At 51.8% G+C, this 19,818-nt stretch overlaps 9 protein-coding genes across 9 annotated transcripts; 5 read left to right on the top strand and 4 right to left on the bottom strand.

The window, feature by feature from the left end:
• Window positions 1-60: 60 nt before the first annotated feature.
• Window positions 61-1,329, top strand: ABOM_012031 (uncharacterized protein; the record flags this gene model as incomplete). The annotated part of the gene is made up of 1 exon (XM_022539159.1): window positions 61-1,329. The coding sequence occupies one exon, from the start codon at window positions 61-63 to the stop codon at window positions 1,327-1,329; it is 1,269 nt and encodes a 422-aa protein (XP_022383030.1).
• A 532-nt stretch (window positions 1,330-1,861) lies between these two features.
• ABOM_012030 (galactokinase galE) lies at window positions 1,862-3,600 on the bottom strand (the record flags this gene model as incomplete). Its single annotated transcript, XM_022539158.1, has 3 exons — window positions 1,862-1,898; window positions 1,969-2,850; window positions 2,945-3,600. 3 exons carry the CDS (start codon window positions 3,598-3,600, stop codon window positions 1,862-1,864), a joined length of 1,575 nt encoding a protein of 524 aa, XP_022383031.1.
• Window positions 3,601-4,759: 1,159 nt separating this feature from the next.
• On the bottom strand, window positions 4,760-6,196 carry ABOM_012029 (putative protein kinase; the record flags this gene model as incomplete). Its single annotated transcript, XM_022539157.1, has 5 exons — window positions 4,760-4,935; window positions 4,982-5,150; window positions 5,200-5,510; window positions 5,570-5,916; window positions 5,970-6,196. 5 exons carry the CDS (start codon window positions 6,194-6,196, stop codon window positions 4,760-4,762), a joined length of 1,230 nt encoding a protein of 409 aa, XP_022383033.1.
• A 1,194-nt stretch (window positions 6,197-7,390) lies between these two features.
• ABOM_012028 (uncharacterized protein) lies at window positions 7,391-8,091 on the top strand (the record flags this gene model as incomplete). Its single annotated transcript, XM_022539156.1, has 2 exons — window positions 7,391-8,006; window positions 8,039-8,091. The coding sequence occupies 2 exons, from the start codon at window positions 7,391-7,393 to the stop codon at window positions 8,089-8,091; spliced, it is 669 nt and encodes a 222-aa protein (XP_022383032.1).
• Window positions 8,092-8,369: 278 nt separating this feature from the next.
• Window positions 8,370-9,261, bottom strand: ABOM_012027 (uncharacterized protein; the record flags this gene model as incomplete). The annotated part of the gene is made up of 2 exons (XM_022539155.1): window positions 8,370-8,808; window positions 8,873-9,261. The coding sequence occupies 2 exons, from the start codon at window positions 9,259-9,261 to the stop codon at window positions 8,370-8,372; spliced, it is 828 nt and encodes a 275-aa protein (XP_022383035.1).
• Window positions 9,262-10,653: 1,392 nt separating this feature from the next.
• ABOM_012026 (acetolactate synthase catalytic subunit) lies at window positions 10,654-12,970 on the top strand (the record flags this gene model as incomplete). The annotated part of the gene is made up of 5 exons (XM_022539154.1): window positions 10,654-10,790; window positions 10,865-10,963; window positions 11,032-11,099; window positions 11,164-12,849; window positions 12,918-12,970. 5 exons carry the CDS (start codon window positions 10,654-10,656, stop codon window positions 12,968-12,970), a joined length of 2,043 nt encoding a protein of 680 aa, XP_022383034.1.
• A 2,062-nt stretch (window positions 12,971-15,032) lies between these two features.
• Window positions 15,033-16,062, top strand: ABOM_012025 (elongation of very long chain fatty acids protein; the record flags this gene model as incomplete). Its single annotated transcript, XM_022539153.1, has 2 exons — window positions 15,033-15,434; window positions 15,490-16,062. 2 exons carry the CDS (start codon window positions 15,033-15,035, stop codon window positions 16,060-16,062), a joined length of 975 nt encoding a protein of 324 aa, XP_022383037.1.
• Window positions 16,063-16,639: 577 nt separating this feature from the next.
• On the top strand, window positions 16,640-18,058 carry ABOM_012024 (RING finger domain protein; the record flags this gene model as incomplete). The annotated part of the gene is made up of 1 exon (XM_022539152.1): window positions 16,640-18,058. One exon carries the CDS (start codon window positions 16,640-16,642, stop codon window positions 18,056-18,058), a length of 1,419 nt encoding a protein of 472 aa, XP_022383036.1.
• A 207-nt stretch (window positions 18,059-18,265) lies between these two features.
• On the bottom strand, window positions 18,266-18,963 carry ABOM_012023 (HAD family hydrolase; the record flags this gene model as incomplete). The annotated part of the gene is made up of 2 exons (XM_022539151.1): window positions 18,266-18,341; window positions 18,398-18,963. The coding sequence occupies 2 exons, from the start codon at window positions 18,961-18,963 to the stop codon at window positions 18,266-18,268; spliced, it is 642 nt and encodes a 213-aa protein (XP_022383038.1).
• Between the last annotated feature and the right edge of the window lie 855 nt (window positions 18,964-19,818).

Below are 19,818 nucleotides of genomic sequence, written 5' to 3'. Positions count from 1 at the left end.
CCATCCACCACCACCACCACTTCCTCCTCCTCCTCCTCCTCCTCCTCCTCCTCCTTCACCATGCGCACTCGCTCCTCGGCTCCTGCGTCCGAGCAATCCAAGCCGGATCAACCCTCCAAACCGCCGCTGACGACCGAGAAACCCGGCAAGACATTCATCCTCCCTGCTTCCGCCAGCGACCAAGCTCGCTTCCTCCAATTGCCCAATCCCCAGACCGGAGAACTCACGCGCTATTACTTTTGCCCAAAGCAGGGAATCTACGAATTCACCGTGGTTGCATCTTCATCGCAGTCCCCCCGAAGTGTCCTTTTTACCCCCAAGGCGGAGACCAGTCCGACATCACCGGATGGGAAACATTCACGGCCCGGAAATGCGACCATCGCGAAGACTGCGCAATTGTTGATTGCGACGCCCATAGATGTGCTCTTCTTCTTGATTCCCCTTCTATGCCCGACTTCGTCCCAGGCGAAAGGCCTCTTCCAACCCCTGGACGACGTCATCGACTCGCAGGACGACCTACCCAAGCACTTCCGGCATGTTCTCTACGATGAATCGTTCAGGCATGTCCTGCAGGCGCGAGCGGAGGCGATTTGCGATTCGGTGGAGGCAGGGGACGAGAAAATGCTCCGATTCAGTGAGGCGAAATTTCTCCAGGAATTGATTGCCAAAGCAGAGCGGATGGTCGCACTGGGACTTCCCCCCAGCATGGAAGACCGCTTTATCCGCCAAGCGCTGTCTACGCCGTTGATGTCTGTCAAGCGAGAGGATTCTTCGACCAATGCGGCGTCCTCCAATACTACCGAAGGCGAAGCAACGCCACAGGACGACAAAGAGACACCAGCAACAACAGCAAGCTCGACGTCGGTCCCTACACCCTCCGACGTATCCACCCCTGCTACAGAAGTGCCACCAAATGCACCAGCTGCTTCGGACGATGTGGCTCGTCTCCTGAGGATCTCCACGGCTCTAACCTTCATGAAGGATTCCTACCTGTCTGCGGCTCTGCGTGCCAAGGTCGACGAGCTGCTCTCCGGCTCCGCGAGCCCTATAGACTTCAAGCCGATGCATGATCATCTCAAGCATGTAGCGGAGCTTCGCGCAGAGGCGCTCGCGTCCCGGTCCTTGGGCGACTTCAGCCGGAAGCGAGATGTCGATGACGATGAAGGCGCCGAGTCCCGGGCGGAGAAGAAGCGCCGCAAGGAAGAAGAAGAGAAGAAAAAGAAGGTGGGAGAGTCTCGCGGAGTCCGGGACTTGAAGAAGGTGAACACCACGGGAATGAAGAAGATGAGCGACTTCTTTTCCAAGGCGGCCGCCAAGAAGAAGTCCTGAATCGTGTGCATGAAACCATGAATCAGACTTCATGTTGGCAGTCGCACGCTAACACTTGACGGCTTCGCCGCCCCGTCTGGCTCTCGATGACTACCCAGTTTCCGTCGGTTCTGCGTGTGGAACGGAAGAGCATTCTGGTCGTTCTCGGAGTCGCGTATTATCCGGAATACCAGCAGAGTCATGGAGAAGACCAGAAGACTCGGCGATAAGTGGGACCTACACGAGTCGAGCGAGTCGGCGCGCAATACACCATGTGAGCATCTCGGCGGAGGTAACAAAAAAAAAAATAATGAGAAGATAAAATCTCTCACGAGACGGGGGAAGACTAGACTTTCCCAAGGTAACCGTCTACACGGCCTTAAGCTGCTGGTAATGTCTGCATATCTGACGCTAGCGCCAATGCTATTTCAGGAACGGATTGGAGACTATATACAATATTTAATTCAGAATTCAAATTCATCCATCCCGCACCCTTTTTCTTCCAAATTTGTTTTTTTTTTTTTTTATAAATTATTTTCCCTTAAGTTTAGGTTTAGACATTGACTTGAGCAATGGCCTCTCCAGTAACCCTATTAGACAGGCAAAGTTAGCAAGACGCGCACACTCCACATCGTTCACAACGGAAAAGAGAGCACATACACAAAGGAACCGTTCGAAGGCTTGCTGATAACCATCGCCTGGGCCAGCTTCTCCTCGCTGATCTCCGGGAACTTCTTCAAGTAGTACTCCTCCTTCAGAGCCTTGATAACCGCCTCGACCTTGGACTGTGGCAGCATATGCACCGTGCAGCCACCCCATCCCGCACCGGTAAGACGACTACCCCAGGTGCCCGCCCGACGGGCAATAGCACAGATATCGTCGACCTCGGGCGCGCTGCACTCATACTGAGTACGGCAGGAAGCCTGGGACTCGTTCAGCAGCTGTCCGAGGTACGCGATGCGCCGCTCATCGAGGGTGGCCGCCTTGGCGAGGCAGGCCTTGAAGTCGAGCACGCGACGGGCCTCGGTGAAGCAGTGCAGCGCACGCTGGCGCAGGAGGAAGCGCTCGGCCTGGACGGGGAACGAAGAGAGGTATTTGGCTTCGAGGTCGGCGACCGTGATGCCGAGCAGCGTGGCGATCTCCTCGCGGGTGTAGCCTTGTTCCTGGGCGAGCAGCTCCATGGTGGTCTGGATGACGGAGTCGATCTGGTACTCGAGCGGGTCGCCGAGACGGCCTTCCTTGCGCATGAGCTCTTCGTGGAAGTTCCGGAGACTGTAGCCCAGCGAGCTGTTGTCCTTGGGGAGGGTCAGGCCGTGCTGAGCGGCCAGGACCACGGCGGCCAGGGTGCATTCGGCGACGCGCAGGTTGTAGTGGCGGGGCGCGGTCTCGGCCTTGTTGGAGGTGACGAAGCTCTGGGCCATGAGGAAGGTGATCTCTTCGGCGGCCTTGGGGATGGGGACATGCTGGACGGAGAAGTTGGGGTAGAACTGGGTGTAGAGCAGGTAGCCGCGACGGGAGAAGATGGAGGCTGCTTGGTCCATACTGTGGGCGTGTGAGGAGAAGAAGAAGAAGAAGAAGAAGAAGTGAAAGTGAAGGATGGGAGCCCAGAAGGAGGGAGGGAGTTCTCGGTACTTACCCGCCAGAGTACACACCCACAGCACGCTCCGAGACCACGGCCAGGTCAAGCAGATCTTGCTTGGAGACGTTGTGGTTGTTCGCTTTCATGACGGCCAGCGCGCTCGAGCACACGAAAGCCGCGCTGCTGGAGATTCCACCGCCGGGGGGCACATTACCATCGACAAGAACTTCCACGCTGGCGGGCACAAAGGAGCCGTCTTGCTTGGTTTTGCGCAAGAACTTCAAGGCGCCCAAGAGTCCCGCTCGGAAGTAGTTGACCCATTCGTGCTGCTTCGGATCGATCTCGATGTCAGTGTCGCGCGGGACTGTGAATTCGCGAGAGGGGAATTTCTCTGGCTGGACGTTGGCGATCTTCACAAATGGCTCTCCGGTGGAGGGCACCACCTTCACGGCCATGATGACGTCGACGCTGACCGCCGTCGGAAGCACATCGTACAGGTTGTAGTCAATGTGCTCGCCGATGATATTGACACGGCCAGGACTGCGGGAGACAAAGTCGGGGCGATGGTTGTACAGTTGGTTGAATTTGGAGATCAGACCGTTGAAACGAGTCTGGTGCTCGGGCGCAACGGAGGTGACCGAGGCATCGTCTGTGGCATAGACCTCAGCGATGTTCTCCGTCTGGGGGACGAGTTCTTGCGGGGTTGTAGCCATGGCGGGGGGGGGAGAATGCTTGGTCGAGTTGAATAGGAAGGGAAAGTAAAGGAACGACAGGATAAAAGAAGCAGGGAGGAAAAAAGACGAGGGGAGGAGGGGTATTTAATTAAAACAACGTGATACTATAAGAAAAGAAAGAGAAGAAGAAAAAAAAAAGAAGCGATCATAAGAGGGGTGGGAAAATTGAACGGAGGAAATGCCCCGCAATCGAGACAAGAACCCTGCGACTCCAGCTCCGGGGGGGGAGTGATTGGCCGCCCGGAATGAATGGGGAATCCGTTCATGCACTAAGAACGCCGCCCACGCGATCCCGTGCCTGGAGAAACCACGAAATCCGCTCTCACCGGCACTCCGAGTCTCCAGCTTTTTCAACCGAACCCCACATTTCTCCCGACTCTCTCGGCCTGCCGCGTTATTACCCCCCGAAAAGTGGTCTTTTTATAGCCGACCACACCGTTGTTGTCTTCTGAAAACAAGCTTTCCTCTTTGCTTTTTTGGTACTCTACTCTATATGGCGCTTTCGTTTTCGCTCCTTCCCAACTGTAACACGATGTTCGCACCCATGCGGTCTGAATCCCCGGCTCAATGCTTCTGTAGACGATCGCGTTGAGCCGACTGTACCGAGTCTGATGAAATTAACCGACGCTCCTTCGCGTCTACCCAGGTAAACAGGCTGTTGAATTTTCAAACACACTGGGACGGCGCACCGCCCCCACCACATCACACCTGCCCACTTCTTCTGTTTCCAGGGAATACACCCCTTTGATTACACTAGGCCTAGCCAAAAAGAAAAAAGAGAACGAAAGATTAATATACAGCAATATGATAGAAGCACATCGCTGAGTAGACGTCAATATCCGTGGAGGAAAAAAAGTGCAAACGGGCATTCAGGAAAGGGCTCCAGGCGCACGCATCAACTTTCGATGCTTTTCGTTCTAGATTTGTATTCTGACTGAGCTCTGACATACTTTGCTGGTGTTGACGGATGGAAGGGACTAGAAATTAAAAGTGTATGTGTAGCAGAGTTCATAATCATGAACGGGGTATTATCCATTCCCTGTTAAACTCATCTCAGGCCTTGCCACTGATACTAAAGGAGATAGTGATAATCTTTAACAGATATCGCTATGAAAGATATTATATAATAATACAAATCTTATGGAAGCCATGGATGGGAAAGCAGGTCCTCCGCCGTGGTCCGGTCCTCGGGCCTCCAGCGCAGCATTCTAGAAATAAAGTCTACAAACCGGAGCATTCCGTCGTCATCCTCAATTTTTTTAGCCATGGACACCAGGTCCTTTTGTCCAATAAGCTCGGGGAATTTGAATTGTCCTATCAAATCAGTCAGCGGCGTCTAGTTAGGGCACACCGATCATACCTTTAGCATCAAAATACCGAGATGTTTCTGTTCCCCGGCCGAGAAGATCAGGTGGAGGGGGCCCCAGGAGAGAAATGATCTGGCCCAGATGGGCTGCGTCTGCAGAGCCTGAGCCGCGCGAGTCCGGTGGTGTGTCGAAGGGCCCGCGGCCATAGAACAGGTCCCAAAGCTGATAGATTATTAGTAGTGTTCAGGATTATGATAATGAGGTGATTTACCATAACTCCCAAGTTCCAAATGTCAGCACTGTAGCTCCAATCGCCCCCGAGACACACTTCCGGGGCCCGGTAGCCCTCTGGTTGGATGGGGTGGCTGTTCGGGGGGCCGTCACCGCGCACGGCAAGCCCAAAGTCAGTTATTACCGATCTGCCCAGTTCGTTGGGTAACAGTCCCCAGTAATTTCGGGATAAGTATATGTCCCGATCGTCTAGTTGTTTCCGTGGAGAGGGATAATCCATCTCGTCTTGTGCGGCCGAGTCCAGGATAGACGGGTTGCGTAGGGCCAGTAAGATGTTATCGGACTTGAGATCTTGTTTGTCCGTTAGCTATGACCGATCCTGGGAGTGGGTCGGTTGAATGACTAGTTACCTGTGTGGATAATGTGGCATTCGGTGTGAAGGTACCGTAGCCCTTCTAGTATGAGTTTAGACACCGATTTCAAGACGTCGAGAGGGATGGTGTTTCCTTCGAAACGACGCTTCAGCATCCATAGGGGTTCGCAAAGCGCATCGAAGACCATGCAAATATGAGTGCCGCCCGGGCTAGCAACACGAAACGAATCTAATAAGGTGGCGACAAAGTTGCGGCCCGGGTGCTGGGGGTTTGCTTTGGTTATATCCTCAGTAATACGCAGCTCCTTCTCTGCAGACTCTTGAGATGCATAATTGCTTGCGTTAACTTTGATGGCCACATATCGGGGCGGAAGCCATCGCCACCTATGACATTGTGAGACACGGCTTGCATAAATTATTAGATGATCTTCGCATACTGGTGGAGATCGCGTGCTAGCCATACTGTCGAACTTGCTCCCCAGCCTATTTTGGCGGCGATTTGGTATCGGCTGTTGAGGATCTCATAAAGACGTACAGGATAAAAGTGCTGAGGCTTATAATAGGGTGTGTGCTCTTCCTCGACCAGATCTACTGTAGGGAGTAACTTTGCCGGAAGGGGGGAGGGTTTGCAGGGAACAGACTGAATAATTCTTCTAAGGTTCATGGCCACAAAGAGACGAGTAAGTCACTCGCTGAAGTTAGTATAGACAGAGCTTTAGAAAGTAGTACTAGTACTTAAAGACATAGTACCCTACGGACGAATGAGGTTTATGTAGGTCACCCCCGGGGAGTCGGTGGTACGTGGACATAATGGCACGGGTGAGTGGCAGAAGGATTGGCAAACTGGCAGCCGTTTTGGGCAGCTCATTTGCCATCTTCTAGTAGAAAAGGTTGAAAAGGTTAAAAACTTGGTAAGGTGTTCATACCCGACAGTTTTGGTTAGAAGAAATTACTCTGGCAGTATCAGTATTACAATAGCGAAGCTGATTAGGTTTAACTGAAGTCAATTATCGGGTAATGCTCCAGAGAATCATTACGATCCAGGCAAATGCAAAGGAAAGCGCAATTGTCTTATACCGATGACAGTCTCGTGCTTTATCTATTATCAGCGATCAATACAAAGCATATAATACTCAGACGGGACTTTTCCCTTGCGCAGGAATCGCCGAATATCACAGGAAACAGATTGTCAGAGAAACCAGAGTCAAAATCAAGTGATACTGAGCCGGGCCGCATAGATGCATAATAGAAAATGATAAGTGTGCAAAGTCGAACAATGACTTCTAATCATACAAGCACTATAAAATATTCTAGACTGACATGGTCACTTCGCCAGCGCTTGTCGGCGTAACGCCCCGCCCCCGACCCCTGTTTAAAACCCACCGGCCCCGCGGGCTATACTGATCCGCGATCTGTGACGGGTAGATTGTCTCCGACGCTGTCGTCCAATTGCTTATTTCAGCCTTATTCACTATTACGATACGGTCATCATTACATATTTAAACCAAGCCTTGTGATTATTTTTGGGATCTCCTTGAGACCTCTCAGGAATTGCTGTCCAATTGTTTTGTTTTAGCTTGCTAACTTCTTAGCTAGAGCGCGCGAGATGATACTTGAAATGCCTCATGTTCAGAGATCATGTCCAAGTATACACTTCCATCTATAATGAGAAACATCGATTTTGATGGATAAAAGGAAGGATTGTATGAGATAAATTGTGAAGAAAAGATCACTATTCATTGTCTTATACTGACGGAAACAACCATATATTCACTATTCAGTGTCTTACCACTCTGATATACTCTGTTTTCCTTCATTAACGCTTCGCTCTTCTCACATCCTTGTCCAAATATCAAACATGTCCAACAAGAAAGGATCCCGCAACACACAGCGCAGCCCCCTTCCAGCACCCAGGCCGGCAGCACCTCGAACAGTACCCGCGGTGGCCTACAGAGGGGCATCCAGAACAGCACCGGCCGTAGCACCCCCCACAGCATACAGAGCATATAGAGCAGCACCTCCCCCCAGCTCTCGGGGAAGGACTAAGGGTGCCGCCATAAAGGGCGATACGGCCATAGCACCCAGAGCGGCACCTAGGGCGACACCTAGAACAACACCCCCTGCTCGCGCTCACGGAGCGGACGAGTGGTACAAAGTCTCCACACCAGAGTTCGACTCAGTAGCCTACGATCCTCTGGACCCTCCCAAGCGATACTACACGGGTGTCTTCGTTCAAACAGACAGTAAGAGTCCCCGAGGAGCGCTATTCCAAGTCACCGGCGACATCATCGCCCAAAAAGGCATGCGGTTCGAAGTGAAACGCAACTACGCTCCTGTAGAGTCCAAGCTTTTTCACAGAACCACACACATTGGATGGATCCGCAAAGCCGATTATCCGAGAATAGAGGGTATCTTGGAAGCCTTGCCCACACCGACCAAACAGCAGGGAATTGACTTCTGGACCAAGGATCCACGTAAGTGGAACAAGCTTACTTGGACGAAGCAGAATGGGGATCTTTACGGACCAGGCGAACAGCGACGGCCAATCATGAAGTGTAATGAAATGGACACATCAGCTTGCGATTCCGAAGTTGCGAAGCGAAGGAATTTTACATACCTCATTCTGAAGCATCGGGTTGTCAATGTTACAGTACTATGTCGAGAAGAATTTGTAAGTAGATTTGGAATTAGGATAACTGGTCTTTTGTTTTGCTGTTGCTGTTGTTGTTTTTATTTTTATTTTTATCTTTATCTTTTCATATTTTTATTTTTTTTTTATTTTTTTATTTTTTGGTTGAGGAAATACATCTATTTCATTCTAAACACAGCAACGTACTTCACAAGCCTAGATCCCTGTCAATCAGTTGCATTATGGCCATCTCGGCGGGCCATACTTGAACAACCTCCTGGAGTCGCCAGGACCAATCTTCGTCCCAATCGAAAGTAAGGGGCCACGATGCACAAAAGTATTCCCAGAAGTCAGGGAACCAACCGGAATTCTCCCAATCGACTAGTACGACGTCAAATGATCGCCCACCTTGATCGTTTTGGCGACTTGTATTCTCCACGACCATGATGTTCTTCTGCTGAACGTCCCCATGCGTCAATGTGGGCCGGTGGCCTTGAAGGACGCGAGGGATGTATTTTTCGTAAAAGCGAGCCTTGTAGTCTGGCCGCTTATTGCGTTCGACCAAGGCTCTATAATTACCGACAAGGCCCGCAACAAAGGCAGGTTCGCCGGAGAAAGGGCCCAGGAATCTGTCATCGCCATGTTGGCTATAGAATAGATAGTGATATACGCCACCCCCATCCAGGCCGCCGAAAAAGTCGGGCCATGGACACTCGACCTTTCGCATTGTGTCGAATATTACTTGGAGTTTTACGATAAGGGTCATCCTTCTCCGAGGGCGCCAATGATGGCCAAATGGACTTCAGCTGCACCCCGGGAACGCGTTGCATGATCAAGAAAAGTTCCTCGGAATCATAGTACATCGCGTACAGTCGAGGGGCCGGAACTTCTGGGGCGTGTCGTTCAAGGTAAACCAAAGCCTGGCCTTCTGAGACATTTATACAGCCTCCATATTTTACAACAATATCGTCGTTCACCTCCACAATCTTGGAGGCCTCGGTCTCCCACAGAGCATTGGTGCAAGCGCGGATTTCATCTGTTGTAGGTAGAATAGGCAGAGGCTGGGAGTTCTGAAAGGGAACACCTACTGGTTTCCACATCGTGAACAGAGCAGGAGTCGACGGAGGTAATTTGGAAATATGGACGATTACCTGAATGGAAAGGAAATTAGCGGGGAAGAAAGATCCAGCTGCATAAGTTTAGATCATAGTAGGCCTGGACGGGGGAACGATGTAATCCGAAACGGTTCTGCTGGCCACCACTAACTACTCGGGTAGTAGTAATTCAACTACTTCGATCTACTCCAGCCAATATACGTATATACTTCAGTACTCTTGCTCTTCAAACCTTGAGCAAATTGTCTCTCTGATCCCTATAAGATCTAACTTGTTGATTCTTACAATTTTTTATTCCTTAGGACCCTCAGTTGAGGGATTCTAGCTAATCTTCTTGGCGGTCGCCCTGCTATTCCAAAAACGATAGTGAAAATTCGGGTCTAAAGGGAAGAGAAATTAAAAGCTACTATACACAAAGAGAGCTTGGACCGTTTCTATGCAGACTAACATTGTAAACACGAAACATAGACTAGAAGGTTGTAGTACAACTGTAGTCTGGTTTCAAATTCCTGTGCAGAGATGATGTAGTCGTTCCTGCATATATATATCTACTATATTCTTCCTTTTTTTTTTTTTTTTTTTCCCCCCCCCACCCTCTCTTTTGTTAATATTCGCTTGATTTTGCTTGTCTATCCGGATCAGGTCCAAGGAGAAAGGGATTAAATACATGAATATAAAACTGAGTCATCGTTGGTCCATTAGGGTTATGATTGTTGTTACCTCAGGGAATCTTTTTCGGATGATTCATACGAACATGGTTGCATGTGCGTCTCCGGAATCGGCCAGGCTGTGAGTGGCAGGGAAATCAACGACTGCTCATGCAAGACCTGCAATAAAAGGAGATTTCTCGCAGGTTTGCCCCAAGTACCAGTCCGGATCGTGGTTGTAACCGTCGTCATCATGAAATAAATGGTGGTCATTCTTGCCTATATCTTTGTTTTTAACCTGAAGCTCTCTGAAATTTCCCGTTTGCTTTCCCCAGATCCAAATGTACGGAGTTCGGGCCCTACTCCGTGATTAGTGCCAATTCGAGTGACCGAGGATCCTCTTTTTTTTCCCTCTTGCCTGAGGCCCCCCTTCTCACCAATCAGGTGACGGCAGGCCTGCCAAATGGGCGCCGATGATCGGAGCTAGCAGGCGAATTGAACCAATCAATGGGGTGGAATTATTCGAGACTTACCGGCGCTAACCAGGGACGGATTAGCCGCACCAGACACTGAGTCTGAGTCTTCTTCCGCCCGGTCTTAAGGACCTCTTACTCACACCAGGTCCGTGGTCTCTTTCCCCCTTCCCATATTCTAAAATCATTTCTTTTTCTGTTTGGCCTGGCAGTCATCCGCCGCAAAGATGATGCCTCTAAGACCATCCAAAAGCGCCATGCGCGCCATGCACTACCAGAGGTATATGACCTCTGGAAGAAGGTGTTTCTCGTCTTCCTCGGTGACCGCGGCCGTCTCGCCCCACCGCTTTTCTGCTCAGAAACGAGCCCAGAGCACTGCTACAGCTACTACTACGTGAGTCTCTCGGTTTGCTTGGAGACCTTAGGGACCAATTGGGCCCTGTTGACCATAACTGTGCACCGGTATAGAAAGTCTCGTCCCGCCCCAAGTCCCGCCTTCAACCTGGAACCTCCTCGCAGCGAAGTGTCGCCGCTGCAGAACCGAAATGTGCCTGAATTGGATGATTCGTACGTGGACTTCGTGGAGCTCTTCGGGTTGAATCACACATGGTCTAACGCGCTTTGCAAAATCACAGCTTCGTGGGTCTCAGTGGTGGACAAATTTTCCATGAGATGATGCTCCGTCTGGGTGTCAAACACGTCTGTGAGTCACCTCACGTTCTGGGTGACATGGGCCATAGAGCATAAATAGACTGACCGATGCATAGTTGGCTACCCCGGCGGTGCCATTCTTCCCGTGTTCGATGCTATCTACAACTCCAAGCACTTCGACTTCGTTCTCCCGCGCCATGAGCAGGGTGCTGGACACATGGCTGAAGGTTATGCCCGAGCTTCAGGAAAGCCTGGTGTTGTCCTCGTCACTTCCGGCCCCGGTGCTACTAATGTCATTACTCCCATGCAGGATGCCCTCTCGGACGGCACGCCGATGGTTGTTTTCTGCGGTCAGGTCCCGACCAGCGCGATTGGTACCGACTCTTTCCAGGAAGCCGACGTGATCGGTATCTCGAGAGCTTGCACGAAGTGGAACGTTATGGTGAAGTCCGTCGCCGAGCTTCCTCGCCGCATCCATGAGGCCTTTGAAATCGCAACCAGTGGTCGCCCTGGTCCCGTCCTGGTCGATCTTCCGAAAGATATCACCGCCGGTATCCTCCGCAAGCCTATCCCTATGAACAGCACCATTCCCTCTCTGCCGAGCGCGGCGAGCATTGCGGCCCGTGAGTTGGGCATGAAGCAGCTCGAAAGCACCATCGGTCGCGTTGCTCGTTTGGTCAATGTCGCCAAGAAGCCCGTTCTTTACGTCGGACAGGGTCTTCTCGCTAACCCTGAAGGCCCCAAGCTCTTGAAGGAATTGGCCGACAAGGCCTGCATTCCGGTCACCACGACTCTGCAGGGTCTGGGTGGCTTCGACGAGCTGGACTCCAAGGCACTGCACATGCTGGGAATGCACGGATCGGCCTACGCCAACATGGCTATGCAGGAGGCTGATTTGATCATTGCTGTTGGTGCCCGTTTCGATGACCGTGTCACCGGTAACATCACCAAGTTCGCCCCTCAGGCCAAGCTGGCCGCATCCGAGAACCGTGGTGGTATTGTACACTTTGAGATCATGCCCAAGAACATCAACAAGGTCGTTCAGGCCAACGAGGCCGTCGAGGGCGACTGTGCTGAGAACATTAGCCACCTTCTTCCCCATGTCAACAAGGTGGCGGAGCGCCCCGAGTGGTTCGCCCAGATCAATGACTGGAAGGCTCGCTTCCCTTTCTCTCTGTACGAGAAGCAGGCTGCGGAAGGTCCCATCAAGCCCCAGACTTTGATTGAGAAGCTCAGCGACCTCACCGCCCACATGAAGGACCGTACCCTGATCGCCACCGGTGTCGGTCAACATCAGATGTGGGCTGCCCAGCACTTCCGTTGGCGCCATCCCCGTAGTATGATCACCTCTGGTGGTTTGGGTACTATGGGCTATGGTCTTCCCGCGGCTATTGGCGCCAAGGTTGCTTGCCCTGATGCCCTTGTCGTTGACATTGATGGAGATGCCTCCTTCAACATGACCCTCACCGAGCTTTCTACTGCTGCTCAGTTCAACATTGGCGTCAAGGTCCTCCTGCTGAACAACGAGGAGCAGGGTATGGTGACCCAATGGCAGAACCTCTTCTACGAGGACCGTTACTCGCATACCCACCAGAAGAACCCCGACTTTGTTCCTCTGGCGAAGTCCATGGGGGTTGCTGCTGATAAGCTGGTCAACCCTGCTGAGATGGAGGAGAAGCTGAAGTGGCTGATCGAGAGCGACGGTCCCGCTCTGCTCGAGGTCGTTACTGACCGTAAGGTGCCTGTGCTTCCCATGGTGCCCGCTGGCAGCGCCCTGCACGAGTTCCTTGTTTATGATGAAGGTGTGTTTTCTTAAACTTCCAAGATTTCTTTTTTTTTTTTTTGAAGTCGTACTAACTCTGCGTTTTAGCCAAGGAGCAGGAGAGAAAGGCCCTGATGAGGAAGCGGAAGATCATCGTCTAAGTTGACATGAATGATGCAACGATGTGACCAAACCCATCCTGTAATTGCAAAGTGCCCATTGACCTTTTCTTAATCTGTCGATATCCACGGCGTTTTCTGGCGGGTTCTAAAAACGCTAGCGGGTGCCTATTGGCGCTCTCAGTAGCATCAGACGACCGTACTCATTGGGAGGAAACTGCACGATCAAATCCGCAACTCCGAGGTTTTGCTGGAATCTTTCCGGTGAGACGTGGGCCGGGCTTCTTCTCCGCTTGAACTCGAGACCCTTTCTTTTTCTTTATTGGCATCTTGTTGATCCTTTTTATGATTCGCCAAAAAGTTTCTTCGGTTCCAGGCGGCTGTATATTGTATATAATCCTTATGTTTATCATGTTACCTATGTTGGAAACTCTTAAGGGATAATAGGAAAAGATGTCATTTTGACCTGCCTTTTTGTAATTCCCACGATAACGCGGTTGGAGACGAACAGACAAACAAGTTCGATGAGCCTTGACCCCAACCAACATATCCAATATACAACTCCACCTTTTCAGACCCATCCAGAAGCTTGGGCCATAAGCAGCATACACTCACGACAACGCTCCTGGCTCCCTTAACAGGATGTGAATTCCAGTCAACGTATGATAAGCCGGGCAGAGTTATCCCGGCAATGTTCATATCGTGCCGCCTTCCGCCGAGCGGAGGATAATGGAGCATGAAGTATTTCAAGAGTACGAATATCATACATTGTGCGAGTTATAGTATTATATACACATAAAGACATAAAATACAGTATGATAAGTAGAGTCCTAAGCATAAAGAAAGTCAGAATAGTAACATGCTTGGGCATTCCAGGGCCGAGAACAACCAATAGGATAAATATATAAGAGCATATAATACCCATCAGGCCTATTCTGCCACAACTCGAACAGTGTAGATACTGGGGTTAAGAGAGTCAAAGGGGACGTCCGATAAGGTTGCATTGGCGTGGATTAAGCTAGTGGGGCTTGAACTTTCTTTCTGGAGCTCGCCGAGCTCGAAATCCTGTGACGCTGTAACTCCAAGGGAAAGGACTGGATTCTGACCCGTGTGCCAAGACCATGGTAAAGTCCAAGTCGGGTTGGCACTTCAGCCCGAACGAGACATTCCTGATCGTGGGAGGCCTGGGAGCGCAGGGACAGGTCATACCCGGATGGTAGGGGTCCAAAGGAGTGCAAAACCTGATTCTGCTCTCACGGCGTGCGGCGAATTCCCCAATCAGCCCATGCCGCTTGCAAGACTACTAGTAGCGGCGCACTAAGTCCTAATATTATACCATCCGCAGCGTGACGTGTCGGATGCAAAAACCTTGGCTGCAGGGTTGGATTATTACAAAGTCAACATGCCGCCTATCAAATGGAAACTTAAAGTAAGTTGAATAGCTGTCTTGGATAGGAGCAAAATGCTGAGGTAACCTCATCGGTTGCCGGGGTGGTTGGCTCTCAGGGTCAGTCTTACTAGTATACAGTCGGAAACACCTTCCAGGACGAGCCGGCTAAATCCCGACATCTTACACTCGGGAGAAGCTGCTAAACGGTTGTGCCAAGATCCGCTCCGTCCTAGATATACTGCAGCCAGGGGTTATTGCTTTGCCGAAGCACTGTTGCGACAAGCGACATGCCCTATAGGTATCGCCGTGGAGATGCGAAAACCGGGTTATGTAGATTGTCTGAGCTAATGTGGCAGAGATAAGCTCTATTATTGATTGAGTACACACATCAAACGTCTTTTGAAACGTTTCCTGCAGGGGTCTTCGTTTGGTTGGATCCCAACATGAGGACCCCGGCTGGCACTCTATTAGGGCCGAATGTTGAAGGGAAGTTATGATCAGCGAAGGAATTAGACTTTCGAATTTCTTGAGACACACGGCTTGATTCACTCAACTCAAAATCAGGTTGTTTCGAACTGAAACCAAGAATGAGGGGGGGGGGTGAAAGGGGGAGCTATTGCAATACAATTTTAGTTCCACTCTTTCCTCAACTCATTTGGCCGCACTCTCTTCGGTGTGCTGAACAGCATTCAATCTTGTCTCTTGCTTGGAGCCATGGCTCTAGAGTTGTTTCCCACTCCATCTCTCGATAGACCTTTTGGCGTGCACCTATGGCCGCACTTCAGCAAGGCCTTCGAACTGGTCGCAGGTTACCCTGCCGATGAATTCCAGTTTGTTCTGGGGACAACACCGATGTCAACACTCAGGGAGACATCGATCTTTGTGGCTGTTTATTATACAATTCTCTTTGGAGGCCGTGAAGTGATGCGAAACCGAGCACCGTTCCCATTGAGGTCGCTATTTCGAATTCATAACGTCTACCTCACCGTTCTTAGCGCCATTCTGCTCGCGCTTTACATCGAGGAGCTTGTTCCTACCGTCTTCCGAAAAGGCATTTTCTACGCCATATGTCATCGGGACGGTGGCTGGACGAACCACCTCGTTGTTCTATACTACGTAGGTGAAACATCTAAGCCGATCATGCATAGCGCAGACGCTGAGACTTCGTCAGTTGACATATTTAACTAAATACCTCGAGCTTCTCGATACCATATTCTTATTTCTCCAGAAAAAGCCTTTGACATTCCTCCACTCGTACCACCATGGAGCGACTGCCGTTCTGTGCTACACCCAGCTGATCGGTAACACGGCTGTTTCCTGGGTCCCCATCACGCTAAACTTGCTGGTTCATGTGGTCATGTACTGGTACTACTTCCAGAGTGCTCGTGGCATCCGCCTTTGGTGGAAGGAGTGGGTGACCCGTCTTCAAATCATACAGTTTGTCATCGATTTGGGCTTCGTCTATTTCGCCTCTTATACCTACTTTACCTCGACACATTTTCCCTGGATGCCGCACGCAGGCCACTGTGCGGGAGAGGCGTTTGCCGCGTTTGCCGGTATTCTCGTTCTCAGCTCCTACCTTGCTCTCTTCCTCCTGTTCTACTTTGCCACCTACAGCAAGGACGGCAAGCCTCCCAGTACCCGCCGAACTCTCCGACGCATGTCCCAAGCGGAGGTAAACCCCAAGGCGACGGGCATCCAGACCGACAATGCCTCGGTTCGAGCTCGAAAACGTCAGGTGTAAGACGAATGTGGCACGGTAATGTCGGGGATTATAACATAGTCAAGGCAGCATTGATGGTCTTGCACTAAAGGGGATCGGAAGGATATGATGTTGCCATAATGTGTAGCATAATACTAATGTAGAAAAGCATACGTTGGATACAAGGTACACCCGTAGATCTCTTCATCTGATCATGACAAGATGGACGCAATGATAGTGGAGAGTGATGTGATGGGACTAGGCCGAGAAAGGATGAATCTGCCCCGGGTCAACTTTTATTCCGCGACTCCAGCGCCCCGCAAGGCCCCACGTGACGGGGGTGCGGACTGGCGGTTTTCGCCTCTCCAAAGCCGCGGTTGGCACCCGAAGCAACTAGCAGCTTGCTTAGTGGCAGTTCCAATAACGAAGAGCTGGCTGCTGGTGACTGAAACCTACCCCATCGTCTCGCCGCAAACTCTTTCCCCTGTCTTACCTCCATGATTCGATGATCCTCAGTCGATACTCCCTCGCAGGATGTACAGTGGTGTTTGTTTTTTTTACACCCCAGTAGTACGATCAACGTTTCTCGTCATTTGACTCATCTTTAAGCAACTAAACTATGGAGTCAATCTCGGGCTACTCGGCCTCCGCAGGCAGACCGCGATCTTCCGATAACGCTTCCACCAGGGACGAACGAACATCGAGTCCCGAACCATCTACGTCCACAACGGCATCGATGGAGGACAATGAGACCGTCTTTCTCAATAAGCCGTCATTGGGTGAAGGCAACGTCTCCGGTGCATCTCCAATTCAGAGTTCCAACCCCGTCGATACATCGAATGACGAACCCCGTAAATGTTGGATTTGCTACACCGACGAGACCGAGGACTCTCCCCTGAATGCCGAATGGCGCTCTCCGTGTCCATGTGCCTTGACGGCGCACGAAGCCTGCCTACTGGATTGGCTGGCCGACTTAGAAAACCCCCGATCCCGAAAGCGAAACGGCCGCAACGCAAAGATGATGTGCCCCCAGTGTAAATCCGAGATTGTCGTGTCGCGCCCACGCAGCTACATCGTTGACACGGTTCGGATGTTGGAACGGGTTGCTGGCCGGCTGGTTCTTCCGGGTATGGTGTTCACCCTGGCGGGCACGGTCTGGGCTGGATGCTGTGCGCACGGCGTCTATTCGATGTATTTTGTTTTCGGTCCGGAAGATGCCCGGCAAATCCTGGAAGAGGGCGTGGATGGATCATGGAACTCCGGTCTCAACCTGGGGCTGCCGCTCATCCCACTGGTGTTGATCTTCTCGCGGACTCGTTATGCGGAAGGGCTTCTCCCCGCGATCCCAGTACTGTTCTTCGCCACACATAATCCCAGTCATGATCCCGATTTCGATCTTTGGCCACCTAGCGCCGCGATGACGTTTGCGGCTCTGCCCTATGTCAAAAGTTTCTATGGCACCATTTATGAAAGGCTATTTGGCAAGTTAGAAAGGAGATGGATCGCGGAGGTGCAGCCCCGGCAATCGGATGTCAACGAGTTCGACGACAACGCGCCTCCCGAACATCCGGAAGCCGACCCGCCTCGGGATGACGGCAATGGCCATATCCTAATGGAAATCGATTTGGAATTGCAAGTGGGGATGGGCGACAACAATGGGGCCGGGGATCAAGACCAGGGCGCTGCTCCGAATGGCCAGATGGGACTCGGTCGACGCGACGACCTGATCAATGAAACGAGCAACCTTGCTGATATCATCCTCGGGGCTCTCGCATTTCCGGCCATATCCGCGTCGATGGGCGGGCTCCTCAAGTACGTCCTCCCGAAAGCATGGACTGCGGCGCCGTCCGCGTTGGAACGCAGCCGACCGGGACTTCTACAGACGCGATGGGGCCGAAGTGTGGTTGGCGGCTGCGCCTTTGTGCTGCTGAAAGATGCATTGGTTCTGTACTGCCGATGGAAGCTGGCGCAAACCCACCGGCGACGGAAGGTGCTGAACTACGATAAAGCGAAGAAGCAAGTGGTAGGGAAACGGTGAAAGCAGGGTCCGTCTTTCGGTAGCAGCGCTACTCTTCTTATGATACTCAATGTGACGAAGCATGGCGCGGGCGTTTTGCATGGGATTTGGATGAATACTGGACGATACACTCTTTATCTGCATATGGGCTTTCTCTTGCCTCCATTCTCATGATGTTCTATACAAAATGCCACATACATTCCAGAAGAAACCCCCCCCCCCCCCAAATCAACCCTTGATAATGCCCACCACCTCCCCCAACGAATCCACCACATAATCGGGCCCCAACCCCTCGCACGCCGCCCTATCCCCATACCCATAGCGACACCAACATACTCTACCCCAATATTCCTCGCAAACTGAATATCGGCCACCGTATCCCCCACCACCAGCACGCCGTCCGCCGCCACCTTTACGCCAAACTTCCCCTCCAAGACCGGCACCAGGACGTCCACAAAGCTGGCGGGATCCGGCTTCCGCTGCGCCCCAGGTGTCTTGTCCCCGACGATCAGGTCCTCGGGCACATACCCGGCCAGCCCGTTCCTCTCCAGCGCCGTCTTCACCGCGGCCACGCCCTTGTTACTGACGATGGCGATGGGCACGGTGTGGGCCTGGAGCTCGGCCAAGAGGGCCTGGGCGCCGGGGAAGGCTTTGATGAGGAGCTGGCCGTGGGTTGCGTAGAGGGCGCGGTATTTGTCGATCCAGGCGGTTTCGTGGAGGGCGAACGTGGCGGGGTCCGGATGGAGGGCGCGGAAGGTGTCGGAGAGGCCGGCGCCGCTGGCAATTAGGCGGTGGACTTCGGGTTGCGGAGGCGCGTGGGTGGGGAGGAGAGCCTCGAAGGTCAGTTGGATGGTTTGCGAGATGGACTCGTGGGTGTCGAAGAGGGTGCCGTCGAAGTCGAAGATGGCCAGGGTGGTGGGGGGCATTTTGAATTCAATCCAGTTGAGTTCAATAATCGAAGGGAGAATTTAATTGTAACGTGTATCGAAGTGGACTTGGGGGGAGTTGGTTTGTTCTTTAATTCCTCTAGTTTCTTAATCTCAGGCTTTTTGTTCCGTCGATCTTTCTAGGGTTTGGTGGGCCACGAGAGGGGCCCGTGGAGATACAATCAGGGTGCCCTTGGTGACGTGTCTTGCATGGGTATCGGGCGTCGGATTGAGTTGACTAGTGCTGACTTTTGTCTCGCTATCACCAAGTACCTCACTAGTAGTCGCATCCATGATCTTCCTCCGGAGGATGTCGTCCTTCGGTACTGGGCAATGCAAACCAGCAAGGGGAATTCACCCCACTGCATTTCCTTCTGGTTTTCCTCGCAGGGACCATGAGAAGGTCATACTCCGTAAATGGTCTTGTAGCGGCCATTACGGTGTCATTGGCCGTCAGAAACGAGTGCAATGCATATTGAATCGCCCCCGAGTCGCCCTTAGAGCCCCAGACCGTCTATTACCGACCATATTGAGTATGAACTGCGTAGTGTCCTGAGAATTCTTGATCCATTGACACAGTGAGGGAAATCTCTATACCTATACTATACGATACGATACGATACAGCTAAATTCCCATAGATTAATGTGGTTCTTCGCAATCAGAATCAGAATCGCATTCCACGGACCAGCCCTTGACATGGCCCGTTAGGTTTAGGGCTTGCCGGTCCTGAAGAGCGATTCAATCCAGGCCACTTGTAAGGATTCGATGCTACCTACTGAATTTCACGCTAGGAATCCAGCCACTAATTAGTGGGCATTTCCCGGTCAGTCCCCAATTTCAACCCCAGAAACCAC

This window comes from Aspergillus bombycis, assembly GCF_001792695.1.
Source record: "Aspergillus bombycis strain NRRL26010 chromosome Unknown contig00221, whole genome shotgun sequence".
NCBI lineage: Eukaryota > Fungi > Ascomycota > Eurotiomycetes > Eurotiales > Aspergillaceae > Aspergillus > Aspergillus bombycis.
Note: the sequence above shows the minus strand (reverse complement) of the source record. Positions and strands in the feature narration are given on the sequence as shown.